At 44.1% G+C, this 17683-nt stretch overlaps 1 protein-coding gene across 1 annotated transcript in view; it reads right to left on the reverse strand.

Moving 5' to 3' along the window:
- Positions 1-17683, reverse strand: part of vwa5b1 (von Willebrand factor A domain containing 5B1) — a 163656-nt gene that overhangs the window by 8061 nt on the left and 137912 nt on the right. Inside the window, exons 19-20 of the mRNA XM_063033000.1 lie at positions 7098-7166; positions 2616-2676 (exon numbers count right to left, since the gene is read on the reverse strand). Coding sequence (XP_062889070.1) covers positions 2616-2676; positions 7098-7166 — 130 coding nt within the window. The remainder of the gene's footprint in view (positions 1-2615; positions 2677-7097; positions 7167-17683) is intronic.

Raw genomic sequence — 17683 nt, forward strand, 5'->3', positions numbered from 1 at the left:
TAGGAGGAGAAATTACTGGAAGTTAGTGAAATTATGTTTACACCATCCGGTTGGAGGCCACTCAGATGGAATGTGAGGTGTTGCTCCTCCAATCTGAGTTTGACCTCATCGCGGCAGAAGAGGACGATATGGACCGACATTTCAGAATGGGAATGGATATTTGAACTGAAAAGACAAAGAAGAGAAAATCTGCAGATGCCCGATATGTCGACTGTACTTTTTTCCAAAGATGCTGCCTGGCCTGCTGAGTTCCTCCAGCGTTTTGTGTGTGTTGCTTGAACTGAAATGGTTGGCCACTGGGAGATCCTGCCTTTTGTGGCAGACGGTGTGAAGGTGCTTGATGAAACAGTCCTCCAGTCCGCATTGGGGTGTCACCAATGTGTAGAAGGCCACAGCGGGAGCACTGGATACAGTGGACGACTCCAGTACGGGTCACTCTGTAGTGCACCTTGCACCCTGAGATCCCTCCGCGGGACCATGGACAGAAACCTTTCAGAATGAGAACGCTTGGATATTCTCCTGCCATCAGGCAAACGTTACAGGAGCATCAAAACTAAAACCACAAGGCTACTAAACAGTTTCCTCCCACAGGCAGTCAGACTGCTAAATAGCTGCTCCACCTGACTCTGCTTTGGACACTTTTAACTCGCACTGGACACTTATAACTTGATTTTAACTGACATGTGGCTGTTGTGTTTTACTATTTATTGTTACGTTTATTATTTAGTTTTGCATTTGTTATGTTATGATTGCACTGCTCCTGGGAAACGCTGTCTCATTCTGCCCTGAAGAGGGGATGTACGGTTAGAATGACAATAAAGTTTTTTGAATCTTTTGTAAAGCAGCCAGAAGTCTCCTCTTCCCTTGCCTCCTGCCTCCCCCATTTGTGACGTTTACCAGGAGCATTGTTGAGGATCCCTACCACCCATCCCACAATCTCTTTGACCCACTACCATCAGGAAGGAGGTACAGGAGCATCAGGACTTGGACTGACAGACTGGGGAACAGCTTCTTCCCTCAGACTGTGAGACTAATGAATACCCTGACACCACCGAAGTCTTGTCACTAGGACAGTGAGATGTTTACTGTTTACATGCACTTTGAATTCTGTTTTATTAACTTATTTATGGTAATATTTTATTATTATGTACTGTACGTGATACGTGTATTATGGGTGCACCACGGTTTGGAGGAACTTATTTTCATTTGGTTGTATATATGTACAGTGAGATGAGAATAAACTTGAACTTGAGAAGTGAAAATGTTTCCCTCTCTCCCTGGATCTCCCTCTTTCCCTACAATGAGAGCAGCGACGAGGTTTTTCTGTGCCCCATGGTTGGGTATCAGTTAGCACAACCCTTGGGCCTTTCTGGAGGTCAGAGTTCATTTCCACTGTCACTCGTAAGGAGTCTGTACGTGTTCCCTGTGGAATGCATGGATTTTCTCCCAGTGTTCCGATTTCCACCCACAGCCCTACAATGTACACTGTAGGTTAATTGATGATTGTAAATTGTCCCGTGATAAGATTAGGGTTAAATTGGGATTGTTGAGGGTTGCTGTGCTGTGCGGTTGGAAGCGCCTATTGGGTGCTGCATCTCAATAAATAAATAGCAGGATTGAAAGTGACTCCATGATGGGTCAGCACACACGCATAGAAACACCGTAAAAAAGCCAATCAGGCATTCCTGCAATTCCATCTCTACCCCCTAACTGAAATAAAAGTGCAAATAATTTCACTGCCTGCAGCTCAGAAAGAAACAAACAAGCATTTCTTTTTGTGAATGTATTTGTTTAACGTTTTATGGAGCTGGTTAATGTTTAAAAGCTGGGAAAAGAAAACAATGAGGCCTTGTTGGAGGCTTAGAAAAATGAACTGTCTTCTGGCAATGCAATCAAATTGTAGTTTAGCAATTCCCACATAGACTAATGATAAATTAGTGTGACTAATTGATTCTCATTCCAAGAGTCTGCTGCAGAGAACGGGATTGGAAGACGGAGAGAGTTTTCTTTTATTGAGGAAGGCATTGAAATGTTACTGGGAACCATGAAACTGCAGGTACACGAGGAACGACAGGTACACATGGAGCGGTAAGCACATGGTGGACAGCAGATACACAGGGGAAACTACTGGTAACCACAGGTGCACTAGTAAAGAATAGCTTTATCTTTATTTGTCACGTTAGATTGCAACTTATAGTGAAATGCTTCACTTGTTTTGGGGATGTGCTGGGAATGCACAAATTCTTTACAGATATGTACAAGGAAACTACAGGTGACTCCAGGTGCACAAGGAACTTTAAATGACTACAGGTGAACCAGGGATCTACAGGTGACTGCAGATGCACAAGGGACTGTAAATGCCCACAGGTACACAGAGACTATTGTCTACAACCCCCTCAGCGACCGAGGAGTGCAGCAAGCAACAACCATTTGTGGACCCGAAACAGACTCAAAACTTGAAAAACAGCAATGCAAAGAATTCCTAAAGCAAGGAAGTCCCAAGTTAGTGATATTTTAGATGGCACCCGGAGGGGGGCAACAATAGTTCACTGGTGGACTGGGAATGGATAGCATCCAGTAAGAATTAAGTTAATAAAGACATTAATTTCAGCTACCTTGCAGAAAAGAGGCTCTCGGTGGATCGTTGTGATGAAATTGAAGGACTTTTCAGCAAAGCTGTAAGACACAGAGAGAAAGTAGTCAGAAATTTCAAGGTGACTGGTTTGCCTAGTAGTAAATTGTGTCTCAGAATCCATTGTAGATGTATGTAAAACTTCACCAGAAAGTCTTGAAGATAAGATTAGTTTTATTGTCACATGTACATTGAAGCATTCAGTGAAATGCATCATTTGCGTCAAATCAAATCAGAGTGGGCTGTGCTGGGCAGCTTGCTTGTGTCTCCATACTTCCAGTGCCAACAGCTTACTAACCCTAACCCTCACCTACCACGCCATGAGCTTCCACATCCAACACATCAGAACTTCTGCCATCTTCAATGGGATCCTACCACCAAACCCATCTTTACCTGCCCCACCCCCCACACTACCCACATTTTGCAGGGATTGCTTGTCCATTCGTCCCTCCCCACCAATCTTCCCCCCGGCACCTATCCCTGAAAGTGGCAGAGGTGCTAGACCTGCCCATTCACCTCCTCCCCCACCTCCATTCCCAAACAGTCCTTCTAGGTGAGGCAACACGCCACCTGTGAGCCTGTTGGGGCCGCCCAATGCTCCCAATGTATCCAGTGCTCCCAATGTGGTCTCCTGGATATTGGTGAGGCCCTGATGATGATTGGGGGACCACTTTGTTGAACACCTTTGCTCCATTTGCAAATTGCAGGATTTCCTATCCCTATTCCTGTTCTGACATGTCGGTCCATCTACTACCATGATGAGACCACTCTCAGGTTCGAGGAACAACACCTCATATTCCGTCTAGGTAGCTTCCAACCTGATGGTATGAGTATCGATTTCTCCAACTTCTGCTAAATTTTCCCTTCCCCCTTCCCTCTTCCTTTATTTCCCACTTTGGCCGCTTACCTCTTCTGCCCATTACCTCCCCCAGTTGCCCCTCCTCCTTCCCTTTCTCCTGTAGTCCACTCTCCTCTCCTATCAGATTCCTTCTTCTTCAACCCTTTACACTTTTCACCTATCACCTCCCAGTTTCTTACTTCATCCCCTGTTCCCCACCCATCTGGCTTCACCTATCACCTTCTAGATTGTCTTCCTATCCCCACCCCACCCCTGTCCCCCATCTTCTTATTCTGGCGTCTTCCTTTCCAGTCCAGATGAAGGGTCTGGGCCCAAAATGTTGACTGCTTATTCCTCTCTATAGATGCTCCCTAATCTGTTGGGTTCCTCCTGTATTTTAAGTGTGTAACCCTAACCACACGTCTTAGGAATGTAGGAGGAAACTGGAGCACCTGGAGGAAACCCATGCAGTCATGGGGAAGACGTGCAAAGAGAGAGCAGTGGGAATCGAACCCTAATCGCTGGCACTGTAAAATATTATACTAACGCCTATATATAGTGAAGTAGTGTACATGGGTTCATTGTTCATTCAGAAATCTGATGGCGAAGGAATCATTGAGTGTGTCTTCAGGCTCCTGTAACTTCTCCGTGATTGTAGTAATGAGAAGGAGCATGTCCTGACTGGTGAGGATCTTTAATGAAGAATGGTGACTTATTGAAGAAGATGTCCTCAATGTTAGGGTGCCTAGTGCCATGATAGAGATGGCTGAGGTTAGAACCTCCTGCAGCTTTTTCCCATCCTGTTCATTGGAGCCTTGATGCCAAATGGTGGTGTAACCAGTCAGGATACTTTCCACTGTAGAGCCATAGAAATTTGCTAGGGTCTTTGGTGACACATTAAATTTCCTCAAACTCCTGATGAGGCATAGTCACTGGTGTACCTTCTTCATGATTCCATCATTATGTTGCGACCAGGATAGATCTTCAGAGATGTTGACACCCAGGATCTTGAAATTTCTGTGATCCTTTGATCCAATGAATTTGTCATTCAATGATTCCTCCAACCTATCCACTATAATAATGAAGGTATTTAAGATCGTTGACATAAATGTTATTTACACTCAGTGGCCATGTTATTAGGTACAGGAGTGGAACCTAGTGTGATCTGCTGCTGGTGTAGCCCATCTACTTCAAGGTTCGATGTGTTGTGTATTCAGAGATCCTCCTCTTCTGCACACCACTGTTGTAACGTGTGGTTATCTGAGATACTGTCATCTTTCTGTCAGCTTGAACCAGTCCGGCCATTCTCCTCTGACCTCTCTCATTAACAAGGCATTTTTGTCCACAGAACTACCACTCACTGGATGTTCTTTGGTTTTTCACACCATTCTCTGTAAACTCTAGATATTGTTGTGCATGAAAATCCCAGGAGATCAGCAGTTTCTGAGATACTCAAACCACCCTATCTGGCACCAACAATCATTCTATGGCCAAAGTCACTTTGATCACATTTCTTCCCCATTCTGATGTCTGGTCTGAACAACAAATGAACCTTTGACCATGTCTGCATGTTTTTATGCATTGAGTTGCTGCCACACGATTGGCTGATTAGATATTTGCATTAATGAGCAGTAGAGATGTACCTAATAAAGTGGCCACTGAATGTATACTCCCATGGGAGCTGCCTCACTCTAAAGGCCAATTTATACTTGTGCATCAAATCGACGCCGTAGGTATGGCATAGCCACGTACCCTACACCGTACCCTACCCCATAGCCTGATGCGCACCTCCCCAAAAATGTAACTACGCGTTGATGCGATGCAGACTGCAACAACTGTGACTGGTCCACTTGGTAACATCACGTTTCCTCCTACACTGCAATAGCTTCCCACTGGGCGACTGAAGGGCAGGGAAGGAACTCTGGCTGCAATGCTTTCCATAAAGCTTTACAGACCTCCGAAATTATGGAGGACCCTGTGCTTGACGCCAGTTTGTAGCTAGCTGCTGCAGCCTGTTGACTTCCACCTGAAGCTAAAACTTGAATGGTGATTGCCAGTCTCTGAGTATACTGTGCGTACACTGATGCAAAATAAATGGTTGGAGACGATGAACCAAATCGTCAAGTCTACCTGCCGACATCCGAAAATATTTGAAATGCATTTCCTCGTCCATGTCTGTCAGTGGCCGGACAAGCACAGAAAATTCACCCCCCTTCAGTTTCAGTCGCCATTGTTTGAAGTTTGAGTTTCTTTGTGTTGAGTTTCAACACAAAGAAACTCAACACAGTGGCATAGAAACCCCACCGTCAACTAGCGTTTTGGCAGTGAATTGCAGAGCGACGCACAGACACCAACACACAAGTATAAATGCTCACAACGGCGTAGCCCACTTGCATAGGCTAAGGCGTAAGCTAGTAAGCACAAGTATAAATTAGCCTTAAAATGTGCCACATTTCACTCCTCAGCCATTTGAGGTGTTAACGTACATCAAAACAGAGCAAACATGAAAGAGTCCCATCACCATGGCAATAAGATTTAGTTAATTAGATACTGTATTTCTCTGACCTCTTATACTGATCTTCTCCAGCGAGTGAAAGCCTAATATTACATAAAAATAAGATTTAATATTCTCCACACAAGTTAATTAAATATTCTGGACGTATTTGAGTCACAGGCTGATGTTGAAATCTATTATGCGAAAGGCAAATCACACAAGCAGTCACAGTCCCACCGCGGGTGGCATATTAGCATTCGGTTAGTGTAACATTATCACAGCATCAGTGACCCCGGTTCAATTCCCACCACAGTCTGTCGGGAGCTTGTATGTTCTCCATGTGACCACGTGCGATTTCTCTGGGTGCTCTGGTTTCTTCCCGCATTCTAAAGGCTAGAGTCAGGAAGTTGTAGGAATGCTACGTTGGTGGTGACATTTGCTGGATGCTTCGTACAATCTTTGCTGCCTTGATTTGATGCAGACGAGGCACTTTACTGTATGTTTTGACGTCGATGTAACAAGTAAAAATGAGTTTACGATAAAACTATTCATAGGACGGCACAGTAACATTTTTTTTAAGGCATCCGTTAGTCTTGCGAGACCATGGATCTGCGCCTGGAAAGTCTTCACTCTCCAGGGCGCAGGCCTGGGCAAGGTTGTATGGAAGACCGGCAGTTGCCCATGCTGCAAGTCTCTCCTCTCCACAACACTGATGTTGTCCAAGGGAAGGGCAAGGGCCGATACAGCTTGGCACCAGTGTCGTCGCAGAGCACTGTGTGGTTAAGTGCCTTGCTCAAGGACAGAACACGCTGCCTCGGCTGGGGCTCGAACTCACGACCGCTAGTCAAATACCTTAACCACTTGGCCACGTGCCCACACGTGGCACAGTAACATTGTGGTTACAATAACGGTATCACCGCACTTGCAGCCCAAGTTCAATTCCCACCACAGTCCGTAAGAAGTTTGTACGTTCTCCCCATGGCTTCCCACATTCCAAAGATGTACTGATTGATAGGTTAGGGTTCAGTCAGATAGGTAACTGGACAGCGCAGGCTCACTGGGCTGACAGCACCTGTTACTGTGCTGTACATCTCAATAAGCAAAAATAAAGAGTGAATTTATCTAGTCCATACCTTCAGTGTTTCTCTCCCACCCCAAAGAGGAAGGAGATGTGCAGGGCGATTGTCTGGTATTCTCTGATGCTGAAAAATATACAAACACATAAAATATCTCATCAGAATTAGGTTAATTATCACTGCAATACATAAAATATTACTGTAAATCACAATAGGAATATATAAAAAAAGAAGTGGTGCTAAAAAACAGAGTAAAATATTGAGGTAGTGCTCATGGATTCATTGTCCATTCAGAAATCTGATGGCGGAGGGGAAGAGGATGTTCCTGAAATGTTGAGTGTGTGTCTTCAGACTCCTGTTCCTCCTCCCTGATGGTGGTAATGAGAAGAGGTCATCTCCAGGTCCTTATTGATGCACGCCGACTTTTTAAGGCATCACCTTTTGAAGATGACCTTGGTGGGGGGGAAAGATGTGTCCGTGATGGAGCTGTCTGAGTTAACAGCCCTCCTCAGCTTTTTCCAATCCTCTGCAGTGGCCCCTCAATAACAGACAACGATGCAACGTTAGAGTGTTCTCCACAGTACAAAGTTTGGATTTGGCCTTGGCAGAGAAATGTTACGGCCCTCTGGTCCATGCATGTGGGCACTCCCCTGGATACAAAGAGGAACTGAATACTCTTGGAAAGTGATGCAGTGCTGGGGCCCACCTCCAGAATATGCCTGAACAAGAACTTGTGCCACGCATCAAAACTGTGAAAGATTGTCGAAACTGCCCAATGCCTCGCCGGCACCAGCCTACCCACCATCAAGGACGTATATACAGAAAGATGCGGGCAAAGGGCCAGAACTTCATGAAGGATCCCACCCACCCTGCTCATGGACTGTTTGTCCCACTCCCATCAGGGAGGAGGCTACATGGCATCCACACCAGGACCACCAGACTCAAAACCAGTTACTTTCCCCAAGCAGTAAGGCTGATCAACACCTCCACCCACTAACTCCACCACTTCTTTATATTTCCCATCAATCACCTGATATATAGCCCAGTGCCACTTTATGGACATGCAGTCAATCTGTGTATATAAGCTATCTTATGTATTTATATTTATTGTATGTGTTTTTACTACTATTGTTTTCTTTATCTTAATGTGTTTTTTTTTGTGCTGCATCAGATATGGAATAACAATTATTTCATTCTCCTTTCACTTGTGTACAGGAAATTACATTAAACAATCCTGAATATTGAAATATTAAGGTAAAGTAAAAATTAATGCTTCCCCATCTCCCGATCAGTAATCCTTGAACGCTAGTGTGTCTAATTCTAGACTGTTGTTGGATTCAGGTGATAGCTCCAGATGGACTGCCAGGGAATTCCAGCGAGACAGGGCTCTACCATTGAACCCTGTGGCACAGAGCTTGGAGGTACAGTAGCGTAGCTGGTAGAGATGCTGCCTTGCAGAGCCAGAGTCTCAGGTTCAATCCTGACTTCGGGTGCTGTCAGTGTGGAGCTTGCATGTTCTCCCTGTAACCACAAGAGTTTCCTCTGGGTTTCCTGGTTTCCTCTCATGTCCCAGGAGATGAGCGTTGATTCAAGTACAGTCCAAAGACAGTTTCTACCTCTCAACCATCAGGCTCGAACAAAAGGGGATAAGGCAATTACAGCACCAGTTCAATTCCGCCACTGTCTGTAAGGAGATTTTGTGTTCTCGTCTAATTTTTCTCCTATCTGTTATGATCATAGCAAGTTCAAGTATATTGTCATTCAACCGTACATATGTATTCTGTTAAACTAGACAACATTCCTCCGGACCAAGACACACAGCACTGTACATATAACTCACACGCAAAACACACAGCTCAAATGCATAACACACAACTCACACGCATAACACACAAAGTAATATTACATATTACAGCAATATTTCATAACATGTAAGTAATATTACCACAAATAAGTTAACAAAAATAAATAACAAATATGATCTTATGGATTTAGACCCAGCGATGACGAAGGACTGGTGACATATTTCCAAATCAGGATGACATGGGTCTTGAGGGGATAGAAGGTGTGGAGATGATAATCTTCTCCTGCATCTGCTGGTCCACATTTTGGGGAGAGGTCACATAGTTGAGAAGTGCTGTATATTCCTGCCTTTATATTTCGTGAGCCATTGTCATGTCGTCAGAACTGTTACGAGCTATATATTCCAGATTTAATTAATTACTTGATTTCAAATTCACCAGCTACCGTGGTGAGAGTTGAAATTCCACCCATGGATTAAAAATTAAATAGCTGAACAGTAACTTCATCACGATATTGCCATACTCTGATTCATTAACTTGTAAAGTATAATCATGTGAAATCTCTTCAGGTTGCTAAGTGTTTTTTTTTGGTATTAAATTTGTTAAATTTGCCTTTGAAATTCTTTAAATGTTTAATTACCTTCGGGTTGTATTCAGCGGTGAATTAAACAAGGCAAAAGTCGTACATTACTCAGAAATAACCTACTTTCACCTGTAAAATTGTCTCTCTTTGTTCTTGTTTCTATCTAATGTTCTGCCAGGCAGTCAGACCACACATGGGACAAGGATGTAGAAAAATGTGGTGTCTACAGAAAGTGGTGGACCCATCGCAGTCCACTGAGCACGTGTACCATACGAGGAGAGCTGCCATGCTGCTGGCATCAGGGACCCCCACCACCCAGGCCATGCCCTCTTCTTGCTGCTGCCATTGGGCAAGAGGTACAGGAGCCTCAGGACTCACACCACCAGGTTCAGGAATAGGTATTATCCCTCAACCTTCAGGCTGCTGAACCAGCGTGAATAACTTCACTAGCCTGAACGTTGAACTGATTCCACAACCTACAGGCTCACTTTCAAAGACTCTACAACCACGTTCTCAGGTTCTCAGCCCGAAACGTCAACTGTGCTTCTTCCTATAGATGCTGCCTGGCCCACTGCGTTCCACCGGCATTTTGTGTGTGTTCTTGAATTTCCAGCATCTGCAGATTTCCTCGTGTCTGCGTGATGTTCGCAGTATTGTTTATTTATTTTTATTTGCAGAATTGTCTTTTCTTTTGGTTGTTTGTCAGTCTTTGTGTATAGTTTTTCATAAATTCTACTGCATTTCTTTATTTTTCTGTAAATGCCTGCAAAGAATGACTCTCAGGTGGTATAAGATGACGTATACCTACTTTGACAATAAATTTATTTTGACTTTGACTGTGGAGAAGCGCAGGAAAGATTCACCAGAAGGCTGCCTCAATTAGAGGGTATGGTTTTAAAAGACTCTCAGATGGACACAAGCATGTAAGAAAAATGGAAGATTATGACCCTGTGTAGGAGGGAAGGGTTAGATTTATCAATATGTTTCTTTCCCTCCACCCCACCTTCTTATTCTGGCCTCTTCCCCACCCCCCACCCCCACAGTCCTGAAGAAGGGTCTCAGCCCAAAACGTCAACTGTTTATTAATTTCTGTTGATGCTGCCTGACCTGCTGAGTTCCTCCAGCATTTTGTGCGTGCTGCGATGATGAGATTGTTTAGTTATTGCAAGACAGTCTTCTGCACGGGTTAAATGGCTGAATCTATGTGCAGAAAGAGGTAAGTGGGAAATCATAAACACAGGAGATGCTGCAGACGCTGGAAATCCAGAGCAACACACACAAAATGCTGGAGGAACTCAGCAGGTCAGGCAGCATCTGTGGAGAGGTCTGGTAAAGATGGCAGATTTTCTTTCCTGAAGATCTCAGGAAATCAGAAGCTTCACAGCCATCATTACAAAGATGTGATATTTTTAAAATACTGAAGTATTTAATAAACTGGGTTTAAATTTCACAGTTACTACAAACTTTAAACACAACGAAATCTGCAGATGCTGGAGATCTTGAGCAACACACAGACACACACACACTCAGGCCAGGCAGTATCTATGCAGGGAAATAAACAGTTGACGTTTCGGACCAAGACTCTTATCAAGTAATTCGTTAATCATTATACATTGCAATCATCCATAAGTTGACATATTGTTAGCCTGCTTTTCAAAAGTAAAATTTGATAGACTGCAGATGATGCGAAAGTCTGGTTAAGAAGTTATACAGTGTGTTGGTCTTCATCAGTCAGGGGACTAAGTTCAAGAGCACCAGGTAACGTCACAGCTCTATGAAACTGTGGGTAGGCCACACTTGGAATATTGTGTTCCATTCTGGTCACCTCATTATTGGAAGGATGCGGAAGCTCTTGGGGGGGTGGGGGTTGCAGAGGAGATTTACCAGGACGATGCCTGGATTAGAGAGCAAAGCTTTTGAGGACAGAGTGAGCAAGCTAGGGCTTCTCTCTTTGAAGAGAAGGAGGATGAGAGGTGACCTGATAGAGGTTTACAAGATGATCAAGTGGATAGCCTGAAGCTTTTTTCCCAGGGCAGAAATGGTTAATACGTGAGGGCATACTTTTAAAGTAGTTGGAGGAAAGTGCAGAGTTAGGTATTTTACACTGCAGTGGTGAGTGAGTGTGTGAGATGTGCCGTCGGGGTGGTGATAGAGACAGATGCATTGGAGACTCTCACATAGGCACCTGGATGATAGAAAAATGAAGAGCTATAGGGAAGGGTTAGGTTGATCGTAGAGTTGGTTAAAAGTTGGCACAACATGATGGGCTGAAGGGGCTGTATTGTGCTCTATTGTTCTGTTTTCTATGATAATACCCAAAGGCTGGGGCAACAAAAATAGCAAAGACAGAAGATGCACGAGCATTATCTCAGGATCCCTGAATAAACGCAGCCATTTCCCTGGACACTGAGATTAATGTTTTGTTGTTGGCTTTTGCAGTTCGATATTAATCTGTTGAGCTGTGTGTTCGGACAGAGACTGAAATTCTTCTGCACTGCCTAACTCACTGAATCAGCAATATACTGGAATTGAGCAAACACACACAAAATGCCAGAAAAACTCAGCAGGCCGGGGAGTATCTATGGAAAAGAGTAAACAGTTGACATTTTGGGCCGGGAAGCTTCATCAGGACTGGAAAGGATGGGGGAAGAAGCTGGGGGGAGGGGAAGGAGTACAAGCTGGCAGGTGGTAGGTGAGATCAGGTGGGTGGGGGAGGGGGTGAAGAAAAGAAGCTGGGAGGTGATAGGTGGAAGAGGTGAAGGGCTGAAGAAGAAGGAATCTGATTGGAGAGGAGAGTGGACCATGGGAGAAAGGGAGGGAGAAGGGACATCAAAGGGAGGTGAGGAGAAGAGAGGGGAGAGAGGGGAACCAGAATGGGGGATGGAAAAAGAGGGAGAAGGGGGATATGGAGAAATCAAGATTCATGCCATCAGGTTGGAGGATACTCAGACAGAATACGAGGTGTTTCCTCTCCAACCTGTGCGAAGCACTGATATCTGGTACATTGTGCCTGGGTGGCTTATCTCAAGACCCAGGTGTTCAAGATTCAAGTTTATTTATCATGCGTACATCAAAACATACAGTGAAAGGTGTTGTTTGCATTGACGACCAACACGGCCGAGGGTGCGCTGGGGCTAACCACACAATCCTTCACTGCTCGTTGGTCTGTCTGTCGGAGAGTGAAGCTGCCGGCTGCCACCCTCTCCGGCTGAAAAGGGTCAATTTCTAAACTGCTAATCACAAATAACTACACGTCCACATACGTGCACACCCACACCTTCTCCAATTCATGTGCTTCATTAAAGTATATTGAACCTTAATAGAAACCTAATCTGCTTCATCACTGCAGTCTAATGTCATTATATCACACTCCCACACAAACACACATACTGTACTGGTCTTTATGGAGCGATGTCTTGAGCTGTTATTAGTACACACTATACTAATCAAGTATACAGGAGTAGAATTAGGCCATTCAACCTACTGGGTCTGCTCTGCAATTCCATCATGGCTAATTTATTATCCCTCTCAACCCCACTCTCCTAATAGCGTAGCCGTTGGCGCAACATTATTACAGCTTGGGGTGTTCTGGAATTTGGAATTCAGTTCCCGTGCTGCTCTGTAAGGAGTGTCTGCACCCATTGAATGTGTGGGTTTTCTGCAGGTCCTCCTCGTTCCTCCCACAGGCCAAGGACCTACCAGGCAGATTAAGTAGTGATTGTAAACTGTCCCGTGATTACATTAGGGCTAATGGGGGCTGTGGGGTTGCTGAGGCGGTGCGGCTCGAAGGGCCGTAAGGGCCCACTCCACACTGTATCGGAAAAGAAATGAATAATCAGAATGTATTAACCTCCCCTTTCAATAGACCCATTGTCTTGGGCTCCACAGCCATCTGTAGCAATGAATTCCACAGACTCACCAGCCTCCGGCTAAAGAAATTCCTCCTCACGTCTGTTCTAAATGGATATCCCTCTATTCTGAGGCTGCTCTCACCGGTCCTAGACTCCAACACACTTGGAAACATCTGCTCTGCATCCATTCTATCCATACCTTTCAATATTTGATAGGTTTTAATGAGGTCTCCCCTCATTCTTCTAAACTCCATCAAACACAGGCCAAGAGTCATCAAACACTCCTCATTATTAACTCTTTTAGTCCCAAGAGCATTCTCGTGAAGCTCCTCTGGACCCTCTCCAATGCCAGAACATCCTCGGCTTGTAGCAAATAATCACTATGTAACGCCCTGGGAAAGGTTTTACTGCTAATGTAGCTGCAGTGTTTGGGTTATGACTGGAGATAATGGGGGCTTTGGAATGTGCGCTGCCCAATGAGGGGAGGTTTTTCTTCCTTGCATGCCCGAGAGCGAGGAATTCGCGGGCTTTTGTTTGGCGGAAGATGGAGAGAGAAGATGCCAGAATGGAGTGGTCGTAGACTGCAGGACAGAGTGGACGTAGAATGGGGCGGGAAGTCAACGATGCCCCGGGGGAATCGATGGAGAACTAACGGACGGGAAAAACATGAGCTCCAACGTGAACAATGGATTCCCTTTTTCTTTTTGTTTTTCTTTACTAACCCTCTAGTCAAATTAAGAATTATTAAGCTAAATCGTTTAGTTGCATGTGAGGGACTGTTTGTTATTTTGTGGCACTGATTTGTAACAGGGGAAAACATCACACAGCACCCACGCAAACGAGATTTCACAAATTTGGCGGGGCTGGAGACTGCCTTCTCCTAGACTAATGGTGCTGGTCGAACTTAAGGGTTACAACTATTTGAACAATAACTTCCTAACCAGGTCTAAGAGCTCAAAGGAATAATGCACAGGATTATAAACACAAGAGGTTGTGCAGACGCTGGAAATCTAGAGCAACACACATAATGCTGGAGGAACTCAGCAGGTCAGGCAGAATCTAAGGAAATGAAAACCAGTCTATGTTTCAGCCGAGTCCCTTCATAAGGACTGGTCATGTGTAGAGGATTAGCATCCTAGATTGATAGCCTCTCTCTGACATTGCCTTCTGAAAATCCAAGCACACAACATTAACTGATTCTCCTTTGTCTATCCTGCTCGTTACTTCTTCCATAACTCCAACAGATTTGTCAGGCAAGACTTTCCCTTGAGGAAACCATGCTGACTACAACCTATTTTATCATGTGCCTCCAAGTACCCTGATTAGTAATCGACTCCAACATCTTCTCAACCACTGAGGTCAGAACAGCTGGCCTATAGTTTCCTTTTCTGGTCTTCTGGAACCATTCCAGAATCTAGTGATTCTTGAAAGATAATATTAATGCAAATTTACATGGAAAACTCAGGGCAAATGTTCAAAGGTTTGTTTCCCTGGTGGAAAGGATCATATTATGCTCTCCAGGCAGTCTGCGAAATAATTGTATGATTCAGCCAATTGTTCTTTGGACAATGTTAGCTTGAAACACATTAGTGTGCTCCATCTACTATCAGAATAATTTAGCTGCATACCTCAAATGAGCCAGTAACTCTGGAAAGATGGAGATTAAATATTTTTTGTTCATGATGACAGGGGAATTTGTTACTTATTATTTGTTTGTTGAGATATAGCAATAAAAAAATTCCAGCCCTTCGAACTGCGCTGCTCAGCAACCACCGATTTATCACTCACCTAAGCACGGGGACATTAACAATGATCAATTAACCTACTAACCAGTGCATGTTTGGAGTGTGGGAGGGAACCAGAGCACCCGGAGAAAACCCCGGCGTTCCACAGGGAGGGCGTACAGACTCCTTACAGATGATGTCGGAATTGAACTCTAGTCTGATGCCCTGAGCTGTGATAGTGCCATTAATCGCTAACTGCCTACTCTCAGGCAGCAGAGTTGAAGTTTTTAACTAAAGGGTAGTCAGAGAGCATAGCACTAGTACAGTGCCAGCAACCTGGGTACAATTCCCACCGCGGTCTGTAAGGAGCTTGCATGTTCTGCGTGGGTTGTCTCTGTGTGCTCTGCTTTCCTCCCACATTACAAAGACGTACAGCTTACATTTGTGAGCTTTATTTATTTATTCGGATACAGTGCCGATTGGGGGTTGCCGGACAGTAAGGCTCGAAGGGCTCATTCCACACTGTACGTCTAAAATAAAAATTTAAAAAAATAACATGAATGTGATGATCAACTTATTCTTAAAATTGAAAAAAATACATCAGCAAACCCTCATTAATTAAGCTGTAGTGATTGCATAAACTAGTTTTAATCAGGGGAAATGGCATTCCTGCAAAATCTTAAACTGTGCGCAGCGACACTTTCACAAATCCCAGTAGAATAACAGTCAAAGTTCCTGCATTTTCGAAATAACATGATGGTTGCAATAAATTGATTGCCTTGCAAGTAATATAAAGATATTTTTAAAAATGGAATATTCTTCAATGGGAAAGGAGAGAAATGAAGTTAATATTAAGTTGCAGTGGGAGTGGGGAAGGGGTGGATAGGGCAAAGTCTACATTCAGTGGTCACTTTATTAGGTTCATCTGTACCCCTGCTCATAAATGCAACTATCTAATCAGCCAATCATGCAGCAGTAACTCAATGTATAAAAACATGCAGTCACAGGCTGCATCACTGTCTAGTATGGAGGGGCTACTGCACAGGACCGAAAGGAGCTGCAGAGGATTGTAAATTTAGTCAGTTCCATCTTAGGTACTAGTCTACAAAGTACCCAGGACATCTTTAGGGAGCGGTGTCTCAGAAAGGCAGCGTCCATTATTAAGGACCTCCAGCACCCAGGACATGCCCTTTTCTCACTGTTACCATCAGGGAGGAGGTACAGAAGCCTGAAGGCACACACTCAGCGATTCAGGAACAGCTTCTTCCCCTCTGCCATCCGATTCCTAAATGGACATTGAATCTTTGGACACTACTTCACTATTTATAATATACAGTATTTCTGTTTTTGCACATTTTTAAAAAAATCTATTCAATATACTGTACGTATACCGTAATTGATTTACTTATTTATTATTTCTTTTAGATTTTTTTTTCTCTGCTAGATTATGTATTGCATTGAACTGCTGCTGCTAAGTTAACAAATTTCACGTCACATGCCAGTGATAATAAACCTGATTCTGATTCTGGTCAAGAGGTTCAGCTGTTGTTCCAACCAAACATCGGAATGGGGAAGAAATGTGATCCAAGTGACTCTGACCATGGAGCCAGACGAGGTGATTCTCAGAGAATCTAATGACCTCCTGGGATCTTCACGCACAATAGTCTCTGGAATTTACAGAGAATGTTGCAAAAAACAAAAAAACATCCAGCGAGCAGCAGTTCTGTGGGTTAATGAGAGAGGTCAGAGGAGAATGGCCAGACTGGTTCAAGTTAACAGGAAGGTGACAGAAACTCAAATAACCACACGTTACAACAGTAGTGTGCAGAAGAGGATCTGTGAAAGCACAGCATTTCAAACCTTGAAGTGGATGGGCTACATCAGCTGAAGACTACAAACATACACTCAATAGCCACTTTATTAGGTGCGGGAGGTACCCAATAAAGTGGCCACTGTATGTATATTGGTTTATAACTGAGGAGTGCTTCCCTGTGAACTTGTGCTGAGAATTCATTTTCCATGATAGTATCGGCTGCTCTTGATTTATTGAGTGTCATCGATCAACATTCAGTAACTCCTAGTGAACTGAAGAAGATTGCCCCAGGTTACAGTCACTTTCAGAAAGCTGTGATAGTATTAGACTTGGTACTTTAACTTGCAAGACCAGATGAATTAAAGTAGTTTTTTTTTGTTGGTAGGGTTGCTTGCCAAGCCTGGAGGTTAGGTCGCAAATGTTTCATCACCATTCGAGGTGACATCATCAGTACTCAATCTCACTTGATGTCTTCTCAACTGCTGATGAAACGTGGGGGGCTTCACCTCCAGGCTCGGCAAACAACCGAACAAACAAGCAGCCAACCCAAGCTACCACCCTGCTCTTTCATTTCAAACTTATTACTTATTTACTGATTTAGGGATATGGCATGGAACAGACCCTTCCTGACCTTCGAGCCACCTGAATTCGACCCTCACCTAATCACAGGACAAGTTACAATGACCAGCTAACTGGTACGTCTTTGGACTGTGGGAGAAACTGGAGCACCCGGGGAAAATCTGTGCATTCCATGGGGAGGAGGCTGGGAACGCCAATGCCCTGAGCTGTAACAGTATCACACTAACCACTACACTACCACAGCGCCCTTAATGATTTAATATGGTCATTTAAAGATGATCCGGGTCCTGC

The sequence above is a fragment of the Mobula hypostoma genome, chromosome 25 (assembly GCF_963921235.1).
Source record: "Mobula hypostoma chromosome 25, sMobHyp1.1, whole genome shotgun sequence".
NCBI classification, from domain to species: Eukaryota; Metazoa; Chordata; class Chondrichthyes; order Myliobatiformes; family Myliobatidae; genus Mobula; species Mobula hypostoma.